This window comes from Neophocaena asiaeorientalis, unplaced genomic scaffold, assembly GCF_003031525.2.
Source record: "Neophocaena asiaeorientalis asiaeorientalis breed wild unplaced genomic scaffold, Neophocaena_asiaeorientalis_V1.1 scaffold40, whole genome shotgun sequence".
Taxonomy (NCBI): domain Eukaryota; kingdom Metazoa; phylum Chordata; class Mammalia; order Artiodactyla; family Phocoenidae; genus Neophocaena; species Neophocaena asiaeorientalis.
The window spans coordinates 5,607,685-5,630,560 of record NW_020185335.1 but is presented as its reverse complement, the minus strand read 5'-3'; the positions used below and the strand labels follow the sequence as shown (position 1 = coordinate 5,630,560).

General features: G+C 44.7%; 1 protein-coding gene across 1 annotated transcript in view; it reads left to right on the top strand.

Moving 5' to 3' along the window:
• ADAMTS18 (ADAM metallopeptidase with thrombospondin type 1 motif 18) overlaps positions 1-22,530 on the top strand; it is a 155,268-nt gene extending 132,738 nt beyond the window's left edge. Inside the window, exons 21-25 of the mRNA XM_024735716.1 lie at positions 597-801; positions 3,132-3,317; positions 9,226-9,438; positions 15,211-15,358; positions 22,415-22,530. Coding sequence (XP_024591484.1) covers positions 597-801; positions 3,132-3,317; positions 9,226-9,438; positions 15,211-15,358; positions 22,415-22,530 — 868 coding nt within the window. The remainder of the gene's footprint in view (positions 1-596; positions 802-3,131; positions 3,318-9,225; positions 9,439-15,210; positions 15,359-22,414) is intronic.
• Positions 22,531-22,876: the final 346 nt, after the last annotated feature.

Here is a 22,876-nt window from a genome sequence, read left to right as displayed (position 1 = left end):
AGGTGGGGGAACCACCTACTTAGAAATATTCTTTGTAAGACCCTCTCCGAACGTGCCCCTCTCTTTCAGGTGCATGCGCGCACACACACCCCTCTCTCTCCCCCTCACTGACCCCTAGTTTCATTAGCCTCATTCTTGCACTTTTATTAACTTCTTTGTAGCAGTTATCAGAAAGTATCTTCTTTATTTGTCCACATAGCCACCTCTTCCATAAGCTTCTTAATGGGAGAAGCATTGTTTCATCCATTTTTTCCAACCCTAACGCCTAGGAGGTCCCGTGGCACAGGGTTTAAGATCCCAATTGGCTGAACGAATGAATCGCTCGCATTTCCAAATGGCACGTTTCTTTGCCTGCAGAGGACAGGAACGTATTTTTCCCCAGAATTACGTGGTGATTACATGTGATTCCCTACGAATGGACCACACTCACGTAGGCTTGAAAATCTATAAAAGCAGAATCAGTATGAAGTGGCCATATTGGTTCTACAGTTGACCTTAGACTTTCATCAGGTGGTTAATCTTTCACAGTAACTGCTTTGGAATTGATGATCCATAGTCTTAGCTTCACCAGAAGTAATTCTGTCTTTCACTGAAAGCTGGAAGCCAGGTGAATGGAGCGTGTGCAGCCGGTCATGTGCGGGAGGCCAGCAGAGCCGGAAGGTCCAGTGTGTCCAGAAGAAGCCCTTCCAAAAGGAGGAAGCAGTGTTGCATTCTCTCTGCCCAGTGAGCACACCCACTCAGGTTCAAGTCTGCAACAGCCATGCCTGCCCTCCAGAATGGAGCCCTGGGCCCTGGTCTCAGGTAAGTGGCAAAGGCTTGGAGTCATTGGACTCGTTCCCCATGGAAAAGGAAGGTGACAAAAATATGGGTGGTATCTTTTTTTCCCCTAAGAGTGTCTCAGCTGTTGATACGTTTGTGGGAATCACACTGAGTTAGTGGGAAATGGGGCATTTGAATGAGCATTTGTAGTGATGCTACAAACAGCTTAGAATAAGTCTGATCTCCTAAAAAATTAGAATATGGAGGCCATTTAGGCTAGACTAGCGAGTGTGGGAGGATTGGCAGATGAAACTGGCTACTGAATTCTCCAAAGCAAACGGAAAATATCAAGAACTAGGCATAGAAAGGGTATTTAACTCTTACTTCGATGGCAAGAGGTGCGGTTATTAGGCTACAGAGAGGAGTTGGGCGTGAAGTTGGCTCTTGCCACGAACTCCCAGTGAAAGGTACAAACTCACGAAGTTGGAAGAGCCCTAGAATGACCTGACATTCACAACTCAGAGGGTCTCAGCTGGAGGCAGTTTGCCCCCCAGGGGAATTTGGCCGTGGAGACATTTTCATCGTCACAGCTCTGGAGGATGGCGCTACTGGCATCTGGTTGGTAGAGGGAAACATCCTACAATGCACAGGGCATTGTACAAAACGTCTGGCCCCCCGACATTATCTGGTCCAAAATGTGCCAAGAACCCTGGTACGCAGCATCCTTGCAGGTGAGAGCCCAGCCTCTGCCAAACCATGGATGGCGAGCCAGTTTTAGGGATTAATGCAAAGAAAATGCAGAGGTTTCATCACCTGAACTATGAAGCCGGGTAGGAGCCCCTGACCACATTTCTACCGAGTTTCCACATAGGGTGCATTACATCCTGGAGAGTATTGATTTCGGATGCAGTTTAGCCTTGCACCCTCCCACCCCCTTTTATTTGACAACTAAAACCAAATATGTCCTTGTGAGAACTTACTCAGTATGAAAGGGGTCCTTCAGAACTGTGATAGCAACCAGTTCTTCCATTAGAGACCATGGCTCTGGAAACCATTTGGGAAGCAATTTAAACATTTTACCATGCTGGAAAAAAAATCGCGATAAATAAGAATTCTATTGAATAAGAATTTAACTACTTGGATGTTATGAACAGGAATGAGAGATGTTTAGGGGTGCAGAGCCCTGGTCTGATATCAGACGAATTTGCCCATCTCCACAACTTGGCAGACGGTCGATTCATCTCGGTCAAGGTACCTAAGCTCCGTGACTCTCTGACACCTCCTTTGTAAAATGGGATAATAGCAGTTATCTCCTGGGCTGTTTAGAGGGTCATGTGATATAGGCCCTGGTATACACTAAGGTATATCATCATGCACAGAAGGCATTCAAGAAACATTCTCTGCTGTGGTTTGCAGAGAGATGATTATTATGATATCGTCATCATCCCGTCTCCATCTCCCTTAGAAACAGGAAGAATGTGAATTCCCATTGGTCCTCTGAGCAGGCTTGGAACGGTGCTCCAGATGTTTGCAAACTCACAAACAGCCAGGACAAGTGGGACCACATCTCGTGCGGCCCTTCTGAGAGGCGAACAAGAAGACTGTAAAGGCCAGGGAGGGGACACGTCCCTTGAGGGCACACCCCAGCCTGGGGCCAAAGTCTTCTAAGTGATCTTGGCAACTTGTGACGTACAAATCTGAAAGCCAGGAGATGATTTGCCGCCTTACATATTTCACAGTTCTTGTGAAGGTCAAGACAGTAAGAGTAGAAGAGTATGAGACACCGTGCACAGTTACCTCCAAATATTTGATGAGTGTCGACTTAATTTTTCCCCAAGAGTTAGCACAATGCCCCGCCTAGAAACAGCAGATGTTAGGGGCAGGAATTGGACACTCCCACCCCATTTTCATAAATGTCACGGTCTGTTGCCGTCCCTATTGTACATATTATACTTTGCTATTATTCTCCTTGTCCGAAGCACTGACGATCCTCTTTCACCAGTGCCCAGATTGGCTCTGCCTTGTGCCAGAGAGAGATACAGTTACATCCATGAATAGGCCCTGTACCATTTTCCAAATTGTTATCACGTGTGCTGTGCACAGAACCCCTGTCTTCTCCATCAAGAATAAAACTTGTCTTCAGACCTGGGGCAACACAGCAACCCCTGGGCATTCAGAAGGTTGAAAGGGAACGGTAATCTGTACTTAGAGGCTCTGGATGGAGGAAAGATTTATTCTGCTGGCTGCAAGGGATTTTATAGGGCATTTGGTTCTAGTGCTTAAAAATGGCTCTGTAAACCCTTCATTAATGCATTCATCTGGAAGACAGTCTTTTGAGACTAGCATGTACATGCCTGTTTTTAAATCTCAAGTGTTCTAAGACCTGTGGACGAGGGGTGAGGAAACGTGAAGTCCTGTGTAAAAGTTCTGCCACGGTAGAGGACGTCCCTGAGAGCTTGTGTGCCAGCAGCCCGAGACCAGAATCGCAGGAGGGCTGCGTCCTAGGACGATGTCCCAAGAACAGTCGGCTCCAGTGGGTCGTCTCTTCGTGGAGTGAGGTATGAGTTTAGATGTAGTGCTGGGTTTTATTGGGAATGCTCAGCTCATTCCCCAGCATCCACTCAATGCTCCTCTCTGTTCCACACGTTGTATACCAAGCGGCTGCTTACTATTCATTCTTCCCTGCTGATTTCTTCCTCACACATTAATAAAGCACCCATCACACTGACTGGGCACTGCCTGGGCCGTGGAGGTACCAAACCGCATAAAGCATGTGTATAAAAATACAGGTGGGACTTCCCTGGTGGCGCAGTGGTTGGGAATCCGCCTGCCAATGCAGGGGACGCGGGCTCGAGCCCTGGTCCGGGAAGATCCCACGTGCCGCGGAGCAACTAAAAGCCCGTGCGCCACAACTAGTGAGCCTGCGCTCTAGAGCCTGCTAGCCGCAACTAGAGAAAGCCCATGCACAGCAACGAAGACCCAACGCAGCCAAAAATAAATAATTTAAATAAATAAATAAAATATACAGGTAAGGTAAGCGGAGTGCTGTGGTAGAGGTCTGTGATCCCACGGGAGAGCCTGAGGTCCACCCAACCCCCGCGTCAGGAGGAAACCTTGGCAGAAGAGACTTTCCAGGGAGTGTGAGCCTGAGGGATGAGCAGGAATCAGGCAGAGCCAGGGCCACGGCTGTTCAGACAGAGGGTGCACCCTACACAAGGGAGAGACTGGAGAATATGACACAGTCAGGGCGGAACTGGGCAGGGGGTCGGGGTGGGAGCTGGAGGTTTCATCAGGCACAGCTCGTGAGGGCCGGGGGTGGCGGGCTACACATATATCCTGTAAAGGTTGGGGAGCTATTTAAAATGTTAAATAAAGCAGTGGAACAATCAGGTTTTCATCTCGGACAGAGGGGAACCCAAAGCCAGAGGCAGGAAAGGCGCTGGCCTGGATGTTGCAGTGATGAAAATGAAAGATGAAAGTTTTCCAGGGATGGCAGGAAGCAGGGTCTTTGAGAGTTCCTAAAGAAGCCGGCTGGTACCTTCAGGCATACGTTGGGTAGGGGAGAGGGAAGGTTTATAGATGCCTCCCAGACTTCTAGCTTGGGAAAAATCCTTTGCGTTCACAGGCATAGGAAACATGAGAAAAGACGCCAAACCGCCAGTGTCCATCAGAAACACGTAAGGCGAGGTCTCTGCTCTTATGGAGTCCACCGTCTGGTGAGCAAAGACAGATGCCCAGAAAGAGAAAAGGTCACTAGTGGGGATGGTGAGGTCCAGTAGTGGAGGGACTTCTATGCCAACAGCCTCTGGGTCTTTTCCATCAATGCTCTTTCATTCTATGTAGATGACAAGTATAGAGCAACACATCCGCCTCTCTCCTCCTCGCTCATTTTCTTTAAGAGACATTATAACCTAATGGCTAAAGGCATGGGCTTGAATCAGACTTAGCCCATTAAAAAGCAGCCTTCAGTGATTACTACAGGTGTGACCTTGGGCTAAGCCTCATTTTCCTCCTTGGCACCTTGGAGCCAACACTTGCACCTCCCTCCCTCATAGAGCTGCTGTAAGTATAAGCTCAGTGTTATCCTTCATTATTTATTTATTTTGTCTTTATTGAAGTAGAGTTGACTTACAGTGTTGTGCTAATTTCTGCTGTACAGCAAAGTGACTCAGTTATACACATGTATACACTCTTTTCCATATTCTTTTCCTTTATGGTTTATCCCTGGAGCTTGGATATAGTTCCCTGTACTATACAGCAGGACCTCGTAGTTTATCCATTTCTAAATGTAATAATTTGCATCTACTAACCCCAAACTCCCAATCCATCCCTCTCCCTCCACCCCTCCGTTTTGGCAACCACCAGTCTGTTCTCTGTGACTCTGTTTCTGTTTCATAGATATGTTCATTTGTGTCATATCTTAGATTCCACATAGAAGTGATATCATATGGTATTTGTCTTTCTCTTTCTGACTTATTTCACTTAGTGTGATAATCTCTAGGTCCATCCATGTTGCTGCAAATGGCATAATTTCATTCTTTTTTATGGCTGAGTAATATTCCATTGCATATATGTACCACATTTCCTTTATCCATTCATCTGTCCATAGACATTTAGGTTGCTTCCGTGTCTTTGCTATTGTGACTAGTGCTGCTATGAACATAGGGGTGCATGTATTGTTTTGAATTAAAGTTTTTTGTCTGGTTATATGCTGGATCATGTGGCAATTCTATTTTTAGCTTTCTGAGGAACCTCCATACGGTTTTCCACAGTGCCTGCACCAACTTACATTCCCACCAACAGGGCAGGAGGGTTCCCTTTTCTCCACACCCTCTCCAGCATTTGTTGTTTGTAGACTTTTTAATAATGGCCATCTGACCAGTGTGAGGTGGTACCTCACTGTAGTTTTGATTTGCATTTCCCTAATAATTAGCGATGTTGAGCATCTCTTCACGTGCCTATTGGCCATTTGTACGCCTTCTTTGGAGAAATGTTTATTTAGGTCTTCTGCCCATTTTTCAATTAGGTTGTTTGTCTTTTCTGTTGTTAAGTTGTATGAGCTGTTTGTATATTTTGGAGATTAAGCCCTTGTTGGTTGCATCATTTGCAAAAGTTTTCTCCCGTTCCACACGTTGTCTTTTCAGTTTTTTTATGGTTTCCTTTGCTGTGAAAAACCTTGTAAGTTTGATTAGGTCCCACTTGTTTATTTTTGTTTTCATTTCTATTGCCTTGGGAAGCTGACCTAAGAAAACACCGGTATGATTTATGTCAGACAATGTTTTGCCTATGCTCTCTTCTAGGAGTTTTACAGTGTCATGTTTTATGTTTAAGTCTTTAAGGCATTTTTCATTTCTTATTTTGTTTATTGGGGTTCTTTTTCTTCGTGGTGAGTCTGGTCAGAGGTTTGTCAGTTTTGTTTACCCTTTCAAAGAACCAGCTCTTGATTTTATTGACTTTTTTCTATTGTTTTTTAATCTCTTTTACTTCCTCTGATCTGTATCGTTTCCTTCCTTCTGCTGCCTTACGTTTGTTTACTCTCCGTTTCCTAATTTACTCTCCTTTTTCTAATTATTTCAGGTAGTAGTTTAGGTTGTTTGAGATTTCTCTTGTTGTTTTGAGGAAGGCATGTATTTCTAGGAACTTCCCTGTAAGAACTGCTTTTGCTGCATCCCACAGATTGTGTATGGTTGTGCTTTCATTTCTTTCAAGGTATTTTTTAGTTTCTTTTTTGACTTCCTTGTTGACCCATTGGTTTTTCTAGTAACACATGGTTTAGTCTCCATGTAATCGGTTTTTTTCTCATTTCTTTTCCTATGGTTGATTTCTAGTTTCATGCCATTGCAGTCAGAGGAGATGCTCAAAATAATTTCTGTACTCTTAAATGTGTTGAGGTTAGTTTTGTGCCCTAGTATGTGGTCAGTCCTAGAGAATGTTCCATGTGTACTTGAAAAGAATGTGTATTCTGGCTTGTTTGGGTTTTTTTTGATGTACTGTCCCAAAAATATCAATTAAGTGTAACTGTTCTATTGTATCATTTAGGATCTCTGTTGTCTTTGATTTTCTGTCTAGAAGATACATCCATTGATATGAGTGGGGTGTTAAAGGGAGAGATTGACAGGAATACAATAATAGTTGGAGACTTTATGTCTGTTAGGATTTGTTTTATATATTTTGGTGCTCCTATATTGGGTGCATATATGTTAAGGAGTGTAAAATCCTCTTCTTGTATTGATCCTCTTATCATTCTATAGTGTCCTTCTTTAAAACAGAGGCCATAAAGAAAAAGTCTATTTTGTCTGATACAAGTATTGTGACTCCTGCTTTCTTGTCGTTTCTGTTGGTATGAAGTATCTTCTTCCATCCCCTCATTTTCAATCTATTTGTGTCCTTTGCCCTACGGTGGGTCTCTTGTATTTTAATCCAGTCTGCTGCTCTATGTCTTTTGATTAGAGCATTCAGTCCGTTGACATTTAAGGTAATTATTGATACATATGTATTTATTGCCATTTTAAACCTTGTTTTCCAGTTAATTCTGTTTCTTCTTTGTTCTGTTCTTATTGTTTTTCTTTTTGTGGTTTAATGATTTCCTTTTATTTTATGCTTGTGTTTTCTTCCTCTTGGTTTTTGTGAATCTATCGTACGTTTTTGATTTGTGGTTGCCCTGTTTTTCAAGTATGTTCACCCCTTCCTATATCTGCTTGCTTTAGACTGATAGTCAAATAGGCTCAAACACATTCTAAAAAAAAAAATCTACATTTTCTTACTCTTTCTCCACATTTTATGATTTTCATGTCCTTTTGTACATCTTCATGTTTATCCTTTTGCTGTTCCTGTGTTTATCATTGCTTTCACAGATAGGTTTTTTTTTCCCTTTTGATCTGTATATTGAATTCTTTAAGTGATTTACTTTCCACTTGTGATTTCCTCCTTCCTATATCTTCCTTTCTGTTTAGAAAAGACCTTTCAGTATTTCTTTTAGGATAGGTTTAGTACTGCTGTATTCTTTTAGTTTTTGCTTACCTGAGAAATTCTTTCCCTCCCGTTCTATTCGAAATGGTAATCTTGCTGGGTAGAGTAACCTAGGTTGCAGACTTTCCCCTCCAGGACTTTGCTGCCGAGAGTGCCCTCACAGAGAAAGAAGCTCCTGTGGCGGTCCTGCCCCCCTCCTAGCACACCCCCCCCCCAACAATAGTGCCTTGCCTCTCTAATGGGCCCAGGCTTCTTTCTGTCCTCGCTCAGCTGGGGCATACCACGCCCTAGCCCCCTCCGGGTGTCTCCAAGCAACCAACCCCTGTCCTCTCCCTGGGTCTGACCTCCAAATCCCGAGCGTCAGCACCCGGCCCCTGCCTGCTGCAGCAGAGGACCATCTCAGGCTAGGGGGTGCTGGGCAGTGATGCCAACCCTCCATGCACATCTCTCTCCTCTTTGCCCTCTACAAACTGGTTGCTGTGCTCCTCCAAGGCTCCAAAGCTTCCCCGCTGTCCTGGTTGATCTCCCTGCCAGGGAGGGGACTTCCCAGGGTGCAGAAAGCTTTCCCCTTGCACAGTTTCCTCCCAGGGGCACAGATCCTGTCCCCATTCCTTTCTCTCTTTTTTTTTCCTCTTTCCTTTTGTCCTACCCAGTTATGTGGAGATTTTCTTACCCTTTTGAAAGTCTGAGGTCTCCTGCCAGGGTTCAGTAGATGTTGTGTGAGAATCATTCCACGTGCAGGTGTATTTTTGATGTATTTGTGGCGGAAGGCGAGCTCCACATCCTGGTCCTCCGGCATCTTGATCCTATCCCTGTCCTTCGTTATTTGTGATGGTTTACACTGACGCCAGTTCTTACTGATTTATTCAGTTCATCAAGGCTCCGTACAGTATTCCATAATACTGTTTAAAACCAAAACACGTTTTCTCATACATTTCATCAGCCTCCATCCTCCTTTGTTTTTCCTGCCATACCGCAGCTGCAGGTTGTATCTCAGCCAAGAGAGAGGCAGGGTAAAAATGAAGGCAAGTTACTTGTGATCTGACGATTCTTCCCCTGCACTGCCTCTAACCGCAGTCTCCCTGCCCTGCCTCCTTGGCACACCGAGCCCTGACTCTGCAGAGAGGCCTCAGGTATTCCTGGACATCCAGTCACTACACAGAGATCCTGATCACGTCCTCTGCCAATCTTGTCTTTCTCTCGGACTTTGTCTCACTCCCTCCACGTGGCATCTCCTGGTCCTGCTGGGCAGGGCCTCATTTTGTTCTACGGTACTGATGAATTCTCTGACCTTGGGAAAGTGACTCCGATTCTCTGGCCGCTACAGCACGAGGGACTGGGTGCAGTGCTTTCGGGATCCAGGTGTGGTGTGGTTGACCTGCTGCAGTCCCATCCCTCGGATTACACGTGGATGGTGCATCCTTAGGTCAGAACGCATCTGCTCAGCAGACTTAACGATGGAGCCTGCACACTGATGCCTCTTTTCTTGGCCCCTAGTGTTCCGCTAGCTGTGGTTTGGGGGTAAGGAAGAGGGAAATGAAATGCAGCGAGAAGGCCTTCCAGGGCAAGCTGATAACCCTCCCTGAGCGACGGTGCCGCAATATTAAGAAACCAAACCTGGACTTGGAAGAAACCTGCAACCGAGGGGCGTGTCCAGCCCGTCCAGTGTACAGTATGGCAGCTGGGTGGTACTCGTCGCCATGGCAACAGGTGAGCGCACACAGATTGAGGGGGTTTACACTTAGGAGAGATTCAAGAAAAGGAGGCAGTTTACAACTGCTGCTGTTACAGACCTGTCCAAACAACCTGAGCTCCTTGGCCAACTCCACTGCCCATGCGGCCCTGGGCAGATTCCATCATCGGTGAGCCTCCATTTTCACATCTAGAAAATTGAGATGATAATATCTTACAGAGCTGGGGTGGTTTTTTTTCGTTTTTTTTTTTCCTTGCGGAGCACAGGCTCCGGACGCGCAGGCTCAGCGGCCATGGCTCATGGGCCCAGCCGCTCCGCGGCATGTGGCATCTTCCCGGACCAGGGCACGAACCCGTGTCCCCTGCATCGGAAGGCGGACTCTCAACCACTGCGCCACCAGGGAAGCCTTTTTTAATGAGTAAATAAAGTCCTTAGTCCCAGGGCCATCACGTCGTGCTGATGTTCACAGTCGTTGCTGGTGTTCAAACCATCGCGAGAGTCTTCTGTATTTTAGAAATGCTTCTCAGAGGCTTGACTCGCTTGGTTTTTATGTCATGTTTCTGAATAATATAATAGGTAACATTTGTCAAACCCTTTCTATGCTACGGACTGTACACGCATCCTCTATTCCCTCCCTCCGTCCTGGAAACAGTCGTATCAGTGGGTATTTATTATTGTCCCTATTTTGAGGCAGGTAGAGCTCAGCGACTTCAGCAGTTCAGCCAAAGACACCCAGCTTTTAAACTCAGATATATGTTAGAGACACCCTTTTCCTCGAAAGACTTGGAGGCAACTTTAGACACACTGCTTTGGGCTAGGATTGGTATGTGATGCTAAGTCTCAGAGAATAATACGCCCTCAGGAATCCAAAGCTGTGTTTTGGTCCGTGCGTTGTTACAACCAATGGGAGTTACATAGCCCTTCAGAGACCCCACTGGCTTGAGAGGTGCTACCCACCTCATCATGCAACACAGGAGCCAGGTAGGTTTGGGTATGTCTTGGGGAGGCTCTGGGAACTAAAACATGGAGGAAAGAAAGATCAGGAAATTAGCATGATTGCATATCTCTAACTGGCTAGGCTCCTACTAGGTGCTATGCCTATTGCTGTGAATTCCTTTAAAAAATTTTATCGTTATTTTACTCTTTTAACAGATTGGGAAATTGATTCATGTAAAATCATTTAGATCAGGGATCAGCAAATAATTTCCAGTGGGCAAATCACCTCCGCCAGCTGCCGCCTGAATAAGCTTTGATTAGCGCACAGCCACGCTCATTTGTCTGCGGTGTTCACGGCTGCTTTAGTGCTACAAAGGCAAAGTTGAGGAACTGCAACAAAAATCCTATAGCCCATAAAGCCTAAAATATGTACTACTGTGAGAGGAGAGTTCCCCAGATGACAGAGTAGGAGTTCACCCCCTCTCGTGGGCACACCAAAATAACAACTATTTACAGGACGACAATTGACGACAAAGACCGGAACCTACCAGAAAAGATCTTCTACAACTAAAGATGTAAAGGAGGAGCCACAGTGAGATGGGTAGGAGAGGCAGAGTCGCAGTATACCCCCAGGTGGGTGATTCACAAATGGGAGAATAGCTACAGTTGCAGAGCTTGTCCCCAGGGAGCGAGGGATCTGCACCAGGAAGATGAGCCTTCAGGACGTCTGGCCTCGGAGGCCAGTGGAGCTTACTTTTAGGAGTTCCGGAGCACTGTGGGAAACAGAGACACGGCTCTTAAAGGGTGCACACAGAATCTCACACGCTCTGAGACCTAGGGCATAAGCAATGCTTAGAAAAGAGCCTGGGTCAGACCTACCTGCTGATCTTGGAGAGTCTCCTGGAGAAGAAGGAAGCAACTGGAACGAACCCTGGATACAGACACTGGCATTGGGGGAGCTCATTCTACCACATGGACACTAGTGCTGGCAAGCGCCATTCTGTAACCTCCCTAGCTGATTAGCCTAGGGATCCTGCCTACCAGCCTAAAGGCACCAGTACTGGGACACCTCAGGCCAAGCAATTTAACTGGGTGCAGATGCTGCCCCACCCACCAGCAAAGAGGCTGCCTTAAGACTCCCTGGGCCCAAGCCCAGCCTACCGGTGAGCCTGCTCTAGCCTCAGAACCAGCCTCACCCACCAGCGGGTGGGCAGCAGCCTCAGGACAACTGCAGCCGTGGCGGGACCCAGCCCACCCACCAGCAGGCCAACACCAGCTCTGAGATACCTTGGCTGCCAGCTGCCCTGGGATCCAGCCCAACTCATCAGTAGGCCAACACAAGCTGTGAGACATGCCAGACCCACAGCAGCTGTGTCAGAAAATGGCTTTACCCACCAATATTTAGACACAACCTCTGGGACCACTGGACTCTGCAGCCAGACGCCAGGACCTGACTTCGCCTGCCACTGGGCTGGCACTAGCCCCAGGACCTGGCTGAATGCACCAGTAGGTGGGCGTCAGCCCTGGGATCTCCTGGACCCTGACCCCGCTCACCAGCAAGCCAGCACTAACCCCAGGGTTCTGCAGCCAGCCACCTTGTGACACAGCCTCACCAAGCAGCAGTCAGCAGCCTCTGCACAAGGCAGGGCAATAAAACGAATCCACGTTGGAAAAGAAGAAGTAACACTGTCACTGTTTGTAGATGACATTATACTATACATAGAAACTCCTAAAGCTACACCACCAAAAAAACTACCACAGCTCATCAATGGATTTGGTAAAGCTGTAGGATACAAAATTAATATACCGAAATCTGTTATATTTCCATACACTAATAACCTGTCAGAGAAATTAAACAATCCCATTTACAATTACATCAAAAAGAATAAAATACCTAGGAATAAACCTACCCAAGGAAGTAAAAGACCTGTACTCATAAAACTATAAGACACTGATCAAAGAAATTGAAGAGGTCATAAACAGATGGAAAGATATACTGTGTTTGTGGATTGGAAGAATTAATATAATTAATATTGTTAAAATGATCATACTGCCCAAGGCAATCTACATATTCAGTGCAATCCCTATCAAAATACCAATAGCATTTTTCACAGAACTGGAACAAATAATCTTAAAATTTGTTTGGAAACACAAAAGACCCTAAATAGCCAAAACAATCTTGAGAAAGAAGAACAGAACTGGAGGTATCATGCTCCCTGACTTCAGACTATACTAAAAAACTATGGTAATCTAAACAGTATGATACTGGCACAAAAACAGACACATGGATTAATGAGACCGAATAGAGAGCCCAGAATTAAACCCATGCACTTAAGGTCAATTAATCTACAACGAAGGAGGCAAGAATACACAGTGGAGAAAATAGTCTCTTCAATTAGTGGTACTGGGAAAACTGTACCACTGCATGTAACAGAATGAAATTAGTACATTTTCTCATACCATATACAAAAATAAACTCAAAATGGATTAAAGACCTAAATGTAAGACCAGAAACCATAAAACTCCTAGAAGAAAACATAGGCAGAACATTCTTTTACATAAATTGTAGCAATGTGTTTTTGGGTCTGCCTCCTCAGGCAAAGGAAACTAAAGCAAAAATAAACACATGGGATCTAATTAAACTTAAAAACTTTTCACATCAAAGGAAACCATAGACAAAATGAAATGACAACCTACCGACTGGTAGGAAATATTTGCAAATGATGTGACTAATAAGGGGATAATATCCAAAACATATAAACAACTCACACAAATCCATATCAAAAAACAAAACAACCCAATCAAAAATGGGCAGAAGAACTGAATAAACACTTTTCCAAAGAGGACATGCAGACGGCCAAAGAGATGCTCAACATCACTGACTGTCAGAGAAATGCAAATCAAAACCACAGTGAGGGGCTTCCCTGGTGGCACAGTGGTTAAGAATCTGCCTGCTAATGCAAGGTTCAAGCCCTGGTCCGAGAAGATCCCACATGCTGCAGAGCAGCTGAGCCCGTGCACCACAACTACTGAGCCTGCGCTCTTGAGCCCACGTGCCGCAACTACTGAGCCCGTGTGCCTAGAGCCCGTGCTCCACGACAAGAGAAGCCACCGCGATGAGAAGCCCACACTGAAGAGTAGCCCCCGCTCGCCCCGCAACTACAGGAAGCCCGCACACGCACAGCAACGAAGACCCAACACAGCCAAAAATAAAACACAGTGAGATGTTACCTCACACCTCTTAGTATGGCTATCATCAAAAAGAACACAAATAACAAATGTTGGCGAGGATGTGGAGAAAAGGGAACCCCTATACACTGTCGGTGGGAATGTAAGTTGGTGCACACTGTGGAAAACAGTATGGACATTCCTCGAAAAACTAAAAATAGAACTACCATATGACCCAGCAGTTCAACTCCTGGGTATGTATCCAAAGAAAACGAAAACACTAATTCAAAAAGATACATGCACCCTAATTTTCATAACAGCATTATTTACAATAACCAAGATATGAAAGCAAACTAAGTACCTATCAACAGATGAGTGGATAAAGAAGATGTGGTACGTGTATATAATGGACTACTACTCAGCCATAAAAAAGGAAATAATGCCATTTGCAGCAACATCAATGGACCAGGAAGGTATTATGCTTAGTGAGATAAGTCAGATAGAGAAGGACAAACACTGTTTGTTATCACTTATATGTAGAATGTAAAAAATATAGAGAACAAACCATTAAAAGGTACAAACATTAAAAGGTACAAACTACTGTATATATAATAAATAAGCTACAATGACATGTTTTACAGCACAGGGGATATAACCAATATTTTATAATAACTATAAACGGAATATAATCTATAAAAATCTTGAATCACTCTGTTGTACACCTGAGACTAATACAATATTGTAAATCAAATAAAAATATTTACTGTCTTGCTCTTTACAAAAAAAGTTTGCCAACTTCTGGTTTAAATGATTTCATAACACTAATACAGCTATATTTGAATTTGGGGCTAATTCCAAAACTCATACTCTTTTTACCTCAATGTATTTTTCCTCTCAAATGCCAATCCATATAGTGATGCTTGTCCAAGATGAAGTCTGCACCTGTCTACAATAAAATAAGAAAAATAATGAGGATAATTTAGTGAATTTTTAAAAAGTAAAATACGTATAAAAATCTATTTAAAGGGCTATCTTTTCCCCTGATAATATTTTCTTGTTTTCCAGGCACAAATATCTTTATATGTGTGCCTGGGAAAATATAAGTTGACAGTCCTTATTAGTCTTTTTTTTTTTTTTTTTAACTTTAGTTGGACAGTGAAATAATTGACTTCTAGGAAGCACCATATCCACCAAGCTAACTCAGAATTTGGCTGGGCACAGAGGGCATAATTCCAAAGCTGTCTCGGAGAGTTATTTCTTTTGCTGTCCAAGTTCTGAACTATCCCCTCCACTATCGTATCTGCAGAGATTGCCTGGAATTCTTTAAATACTGTGATGAATTGCCTAGATGTGTCTCTATTTGTTTCTGCATTCTTATAACAGCTTCTGTATTTCTGGAAGCTCTCTTCTTTATGAGTCACTTAACTGGGAGGCACACACTCTTGGGGGAGATAGATAGCATTTGCTTAAGAGCCTTCTAATCAGATCACATGGCTCCCACATGTTAGAAGAGACTCAGTGTACCACGAGCACATTGTGCCTGGCTCTGGACAATCCCTGTTTTATGGACAGGCATCTTGGCGATGTCATGAAGCATGGGGATTCCTTTTATTTGATGTCACTGACATCAGACAGGACACCATCCCGATTGTTCCTGACTCCTTCCTCTTTTCCCTTTTCTGCAGTGCACGGTGACCTGTGGAGGAGGGGTCCAGACCCGATCGGTCCACTGTGTTCAGCAGGGCCGGCCTTCCTCAAGTTGTCTGCTCCGGCAGAAACCTCCAGTGCTACGAGCCTGTAATACAAACTTCTGTCCAGCTCCTGAAAAGAGAGGTAAAGGACCCCACATGCCAGTCAGTTTTACTGCTCTTTGGAACATTTTTCAAAAGCCTACCATATTTGACTGCGCAGCTTATGCATTGCACAACTCTAGGGGGCGCCATTCACATCAAAGTCTATGTGAAGAGCACTCCTGAGAGGTGTACAAGGCACAAATCCAGGAAGCTTCCTGCTCAAAATGATCTTGTTTGCATGGGTATGCAAGAACATTTAATTCTACAATTAATGGCTTTTTAGCCATTAATTTTTACTTTGAAAGGACGAAATGGTAATGTTGCAAGGCCCTTTTGTTAAACTAAATTTAAGTTGAAAAAAGTAACCGCCATGTGCCAGAGCCATAAAAAAGAATGAAATAATGCCATTTGCAGCAACCTGGGTGGACCTAGAGCTCATCATAATAAGTAAGTCAGACAGAGGAAGAGAAGTATCATATGATATCACTTATATGTGGAATCTAAAAAAAAAAAAAATGATACAAATGAACTTATTTACGAAACAGAAACAGTCTCACAGACTTCGAAAACAAACTTATGGTTACCAAAGGGAAAATGTGGGGAGGGAGGGATAAATTAGGAGTTTGGGATTAACATATACACACTACTATATATAAAAAGATAACCAATAAGGACATACTGTATAGCACAGGGACCTCTACTCAATATTCTGTAATATCCTATATGGGAAAAGAATCTAAAAAAGAATGGATATATGTATAACTGAATCACTTTGCTGTACACCTGAAACTAACACAACATAGTAAATCAACTATACTGCAGTATCAAATAAAAATTACATTTAAAAAAAGATAGAAAAAAAAAGTTGAACAAAGTAACCACCATATGCCAGAGATAATGCTGATCCACCAGAATGCAAGAGTGAACAAGAATTGCCCTCTAGGAACTTTTTTTTTTTTTGTGGTACGCGGGCCTCTCACCGCTGTGGCCTCTCCCGTTGCGGAGCACAGGCTCCAGATGCGCAGGCTCAGCGGCCATGGCTCACGGGCCTAGCCGCTCCACGGCATGTGGGATCTTCCCGGCCCGGGGCACGAACCCGTGTCCCCTGCATCGGCAGACGGACTCTCAACCACTGCGCCACCAGGGAAGCCCTAGGAACTTACATTTTAATTGAGGCGACAGATAAATTACAATTGCAGTGACTATGCATTATCCTAGCGCTACACCTTGAATGGGTTTTTTTGGTTCAAGTTAGGTCAAATGAAGTACAGTGGGTGCTGATGGAAAAATGGGAAATTCACTTGTCTGAGTGAACCATACTGTTCTTCCCTAGACCATCTTATTTTAAAGTAATCTGACAAACACCGGAAATATTTCTTCAGCCTAATCAGATTTCCTTGTGCCCAAGAATCATTTTCCATCGTGTACCTGCTGAGTTTTCACTTTATCCAATCACGGCTTTTTGAAAACTGTCCAGTCTCCTACCCCAGGTTTTCCAGTTTGTGGTGAGTCAGGTTCAGGCCTGTTCCTCACTTCCTCTTTCCCTGTCCATACCACTTCCCATCTCTAAATTGATGTCGTTTATCTCCTTCTCACAGCCTTAGCTCCAGGCATCAATTTTCTCTCCTCTGCTCTTTCTCCTTTCTTATCTGGGGTTTGCACAAGATAAGAAAACCAATAACATAGCAGAGCCAGATCACCTCTAAGGCAATGCCAGAATTCTACAAACCTGCAGCCTTTCTCAGCAGAAAGCTTATAGGGGAAGAAGCAAGTGGTCATATACTCCCAGACTGACGACCCCTTTCCTCACCATCGGTGATTTTTCACTTTCACCCTTTAGTCAGTCGGCCACAGACAAACCCACACATACAAAGGCTCAGTCTGGAAGGACCACAAATAAAGGGCATGCCCCCTCTACTTTCAGAAAGGCCAATGGCCAATCCTGAAAATACTCAAGAGTACGTATTTCCTGGGCAGGACTGTGAGGTAGGGAGAGTCAAGAGGCATGCTAGGGGCAAGGCGGTGGGGAGGCTGTTGATGTTTATTATTTTGTGCATCCATCACCACACATGGCACACAGTAGGTCCTCAACACGTGTTACATGAACAAATGCAGGAGTGTATAAATGAAAGACTGTGTGTTAAGTACTATTGTTTTAACCTTTACCACTCTTCTAGGGATAAAAGAACATGGCAGGGTCTTGTTCTTAAGCCACAGGGAGCTCAGTGTCTCAAAAGAGGAGAAAGACACCACCGCAAATAAAACAGGGGGAACATCCCTAGCGTTGTGACGGCGGTGAGCTCTAGCTGGTTTGCAGGGATGGTGCGAGGTGAAAAAGGAGGGTGTGGGGAAAGGCTTCCTGCAAGAGGGACTTCTCTCCATGCCTCTTGACCGCGTCAGGTCTCCTTTTAGAAAGAGGAGTAAAATGAGAAGGCAAATATGAAGGACACAAGCCCAGGTGTTTCTTCCTGGCCAAAAACGTGAGCTATAGTCTTACTAAGTTGGAGATTTCCTCTCGGTTCTCCCATTGCCATCCCCAAGGTAAGGAGGGTGGCATGCACACGCTACTGCCCAGAAATCTTCCTTCTTATGTTGCTGGCTGGATGCCCACTGGGGGAAGTGATTTGAGTGTATTTTTGGCCCTGAGTTTTCAGGAACTGTGAGTGGGCAGTAAGCATTCCCGTGGGGATACAGGGAAGAGGTTTCAGTTCTCTGAATCTTCTCTGAGACCCCTGCCGGGGGGCTGCGTGCTCTGCTAGGCACTGTGAGAGTTTCAGACATATAGTCTTGCCCTCAAGGAGCTGACAGTCAGGTGGAAGTTTTGAGGCACTGCAGTAACTCAAACCGGACCTCAGAGCAGATGTTTCTTCCATCCTGTCTTCCAGGACAGCCAAGCAGGTGTGACATCCCTCACACCCCCCCGCCATGCTGGCGGCCGGTCTAGGGCATTCACCTCATACCATCATCACTGTGGGATGCTTTACCTGGATGTATTCATTGGGTCTCCACTTTGGGGACCAACCCCATGACTTGGTATTACACACATTTTATGTGTAAGCCTTATTCAGAAAAGAGCGAAGCCCTGGGCTGTAACCACCAGACACTTGTCGGTCACACTGCCCCGTGACTGGTAACAGTCTGGAAGATGCCTGGACTGCAGACTAGTGAGATGAAGTTGGAGATGACTAGACACACAATACTACCAAGCTACTCCTCAGGGAAGTCCTCACGTCTTCAAGTCGGGAGGGGGATGGGTGGGCAGCTCTATACAATGAAAGGAGCGAGGACTCTGAATTCATAAAAATGGATTTGATGTAAAATAGACAGCTAGTGGGAAGCAGCCGCATAGCGCAGGGAGATCAGCTCGGTGCTCTGTGACCACCTGGATGGGTGGGATAGGGAGGGAGACGCAAGAGGGAGGAGATACGGGGGTATATGTTTATGTACAACTGATTCACTTTGTTGTACAGCAGAAACCAACACACCATTGTAAAGCAATTATACTCCAATAAAGATGTTAAAAAGAAAAAAAAAGCTAAAAAAATGAATAAATAATGTTGGTGAATTTAAAATAAGAATCTGGATTATTAAAGTTACAGATCTTTGGTCTTTATACCTTTAATAAAACATGCATCTGTTAATAATGGGGAAAGAAATGGATTTGAGTCCACATTGTGACACTTACTGTGTGGACATGGACAAGGTTTTAAACTTTCTGAACTATTTATAAAATGGAGAAATAATGCTTACCTTAAAAGGTTACTGAGAGTTAAATAAGGTAATTCAGTTCTTAATACTTACCTATTTAGTGCTTACTGGGAACCAGGAGCTGTTTTGATGTCTGACTGTAGATAGAGCAGGGAGCAAAATGGGCAGTTTCACCTTCATACCTGGAAACAGACAACAAACCAACCAATTAATGTACAGTGTTATATGACAAAGTAGCAGAGAATAAAACTGAAGAAGGGTGTATGACAAGAGAATAGTTGGGGTTGAAGAGGTGGTGGGAAAACCAGTTTAGATAGAATAGTCAGGCAAGGCCACTTTGATGATGCGATATTTAAACAGAGACCTGAAGACAACCTAAAGGAAGGTGAGCTATGTATGCATCCAGAAGGAGAGTGTTCCTGGCAGAGGGAACAGCAAATGCAAAGGCCCTGAGGCAGGAATATGTAAATCTGATCAAGGCAGGACAGTGAGACACACGGAGTGGGATGAATACAGCGAAGGGGGGTTAAGCCATGAGCTAAAAGCGGTCCTGGAGGCCCTGTAAGTTATCATAAGGACCTCAGATAAAAGCCTGAGTTAGACGGAAGGCAACAGAGAACTTAGAGCAGAGGTGCAGGAGGATCTGACTTGGAGGTCATTGGCACTTATACTGAGATGAGGGCAGGGGACCTAGAACAGAACGAGGACAACAGTCCAGCGAGGGGACGAGTTTCCACTGGGGCAGTCGCAGGTGTGGGGGTGGCTGGATGCTGAGTGTATTTTGAAGATGAAGCCAAAAATATTTGTCAGTTGTTTACATGTAAGATGTGAAGCTCACTCTAGGGTCGTCCTTAATAGTGTAAATAAAATACCTGACTCATAATAGAAGCTCGAATAACAAGCTACTAGTAATGATCATGATAACTATAACCTAACACGGCACTTATACTGATAGCATAGTGAGACCCCTCACGTCTGCTTCGGGACTTACGTTTAGCTTATAGCACAAGCTGCAGCTACCTGTCAAAATTCCGTTCTTATCTCGAGAGGGGTAAGTGATGATAGACAGTGCAGTTAGGACCATGCTTTTAGTGGTCTGTTTTTATCCTCCAGTATTTCCACTGCATCAAGAAGATAATCTCTACAATCTAAATAGAAACTGATCCAGGCATACATTCTGATTGATTAGGGTACATGCCAATGGGGTATAAGACACTGTACAAGCGTATATTAAAAAATAATTGAGGGGCTTCCCTGGTGGCGCAGTGGTTGAGAGTCCGCCTGCCGATGCAGGGGACACGGGTTCGTGCCCCGGTCCGGGAAGATCCCACATGCCGCAGAGCGGCTGGGCCCGTGAGCCATGGCCGCTGAGCCTGCGCGTCCGGAGCCTGTGCTCCGCAATGGGAGAGGCCACAACAGTGAGACGCCTGCGTACCGCAAAAAAAAAAAAATTGAACTTGAAGATGTATAAATAGACACATAGGCAAAGTATTCATCTCATGTCTAGCTTCTGTCTCTAACAATACATCCTAAACCAGGTGCCCTACCTCCACTCCTGTAGAAGTCCCCATTTCAGTAAACATGATCCCATTCTAGATGCTCAGGTCAAAATCCTAGAGTCATTCTTGATTCTTCTTTTTCTCTCATACCCTTTACCAACCTTTCAGTAAATCCTTTAGACTCTACCTCCAAAATATACCCAGGACTTATTGGAAAGACAATAACAACTCCATTTCATCCTTACACCCAAGTTGACGCTTAGTATAGTTTCAGTTGGTTGTTTCAGCCATGAGAGGTACAGGGAATTTATTTTTTCAACAAATACTTTTTGAGTAGCTACTCGGAAGACACTAGATGTTGGGAACAAAGCAGTGAAAATAAGTAGATAATAAAATCTCTGCTCAAGGATCGTGCACTCTAGAGAGGACCCAGATAGTAAACATAATATGATAAATACCAGTAAATCCAGTGTAGAAAAATAAAGCAAGGGAGGGCATAGGGAGTCCTTCCTGGGAGGCCAAGGGGCTTGCTATTTTTATAGGGTGGTCAGAGAAGGCCTTACTGATCGGTGACCTCTGAGCAAAGACTTAAGGGAAATGAAGGGGAAGTGTCTCAGGTGTCTCAGGGGAACCAGGTCCTAGGGCCTCGTCAGTCATTGTAAGGACCATAGCTTTCACTCTGGGTGGATGGGATCCAGTGGCAGAGTTAGGGGCAGAGACATGACATGAGTGGATTTCTGTGTTAAAAGGATCACTGGAGCTACTATGAGACAGGGGTGAAGTGTGTGTGTAAAAGGAGTTTTAGGCAGAGGAACCAAGTCTTAAGGAAGGGAAGAAGGAACTGTAGGCAGTTCTGAATCACAGGAGGACAGGATACAAATTGGGAGCAGCAGGAAAAACAGAAGAGCGGCAACCTTTCATGACATGTCTAAAGGCACACAGGGGAGCCACTGAAGGATGAACTCGGAAGGGACATGATTGGGCGCCTGTGGGCAGAGTGTGGTTTTGGGTGAGTTGAGGGTGACTTAAGGCTTTCACAGAGAAAAAAATTCCAGCTATGAATGAGAGTATAGGGTAGACCCTAAATACTTCTGAAGTCAAAAATCCTTGAGAATCCAGTAGAATGACCGAACCCTAACTCCTAAAACATGCACTCATGTTTACATAAAGAAAAATTTACATACAACTTCATGTGCTTTCTGTATCTCCTGAGGCCCTTCGGGGTAAAACCCTTCGATGCCAATGTTCTGCTTCCAGTAGATAATCACGTCTGTTATCTTAAAGAACTAAAGAAGTTTGAAAAGATTGGTGCTGACTTAAATTCACTTATTTGCAAATTGGCCATGAGATTTTCTTTAAACCTACACAGAATGTCACAGCTGGGCCTTAAATCCAGGTTTCCTGACTGCCAATATATTAGGTTCACTGCTCCCCAAAGTAACATGCCTGGATTAGCGGCAGCAACCCTGGGGTGCTTCTTAGAAATAAAAAATCTCAGTCTTCACCCCAGACCTTCTGAAGCAGAACGAGTGGTTTAACAACATCCTCAGGGTATCCCTAATGCGCTGTTCTAGGGTACATCCCTTGGAGGCAAAATGGTAGCCCCCGGGTTATTTGGGAGGATCTGACATTAATCTCAGGCTGGATATGACTTTTTTCAAACACCCACTTTCCCCCCCACCTGTTTACATTTTGTTAATGGTTATAGGTCCCTTTAGGTGTCTTAATCCTGCTTTCCCCACCCTCCCACCAAAGTCCTAATGTATAATGTAAGAACCACTCAGGGGCACAAGGCAAGTCGACCCCAAGGTCTTTGTTCTCTAGGCCCTGACCTTAAGAAAAAGGCTAAGAACCTATCCTAATGTGCTGAATGTGTTCTCTCACCTTAGAGGATCCATCCTGTGTAGATTTCTTCGGCTGGTGTCATCTTGTTCCTCAGCATGGTGTCTGCAACCACAAATTTTATGGCAAACAATGCTGCAAGTCATGCACAAGGAAGAGCTGATCTTGACACCCTTCCAGCCCGGAAGGGCCAGGGTCTTACCTCCCAGCCTCCAGAGAGACCAGCCACACTCCCATCGAAAGCTGAACACTGCAAACCACGTGTGAGCTGACCGCAGTGTTGGAGGGGCCCGCCCTCAAGTACAGACAGGCTCCTTTTTCAGTTCCCCAATGCACATGGTACTCAGAAGCACTTGAAAATGGGAAGCGATGACAAATCTGATTTACAAAAACGTAAAACAAAAAGAGAACAGCTTTGATTTGCACTGTTACACGCAAGAAGTGATGACTTACAATGAGATAGAACAAATTGTGACAAAGTGAGACTCTTGTTAACTTTGGGACAGACC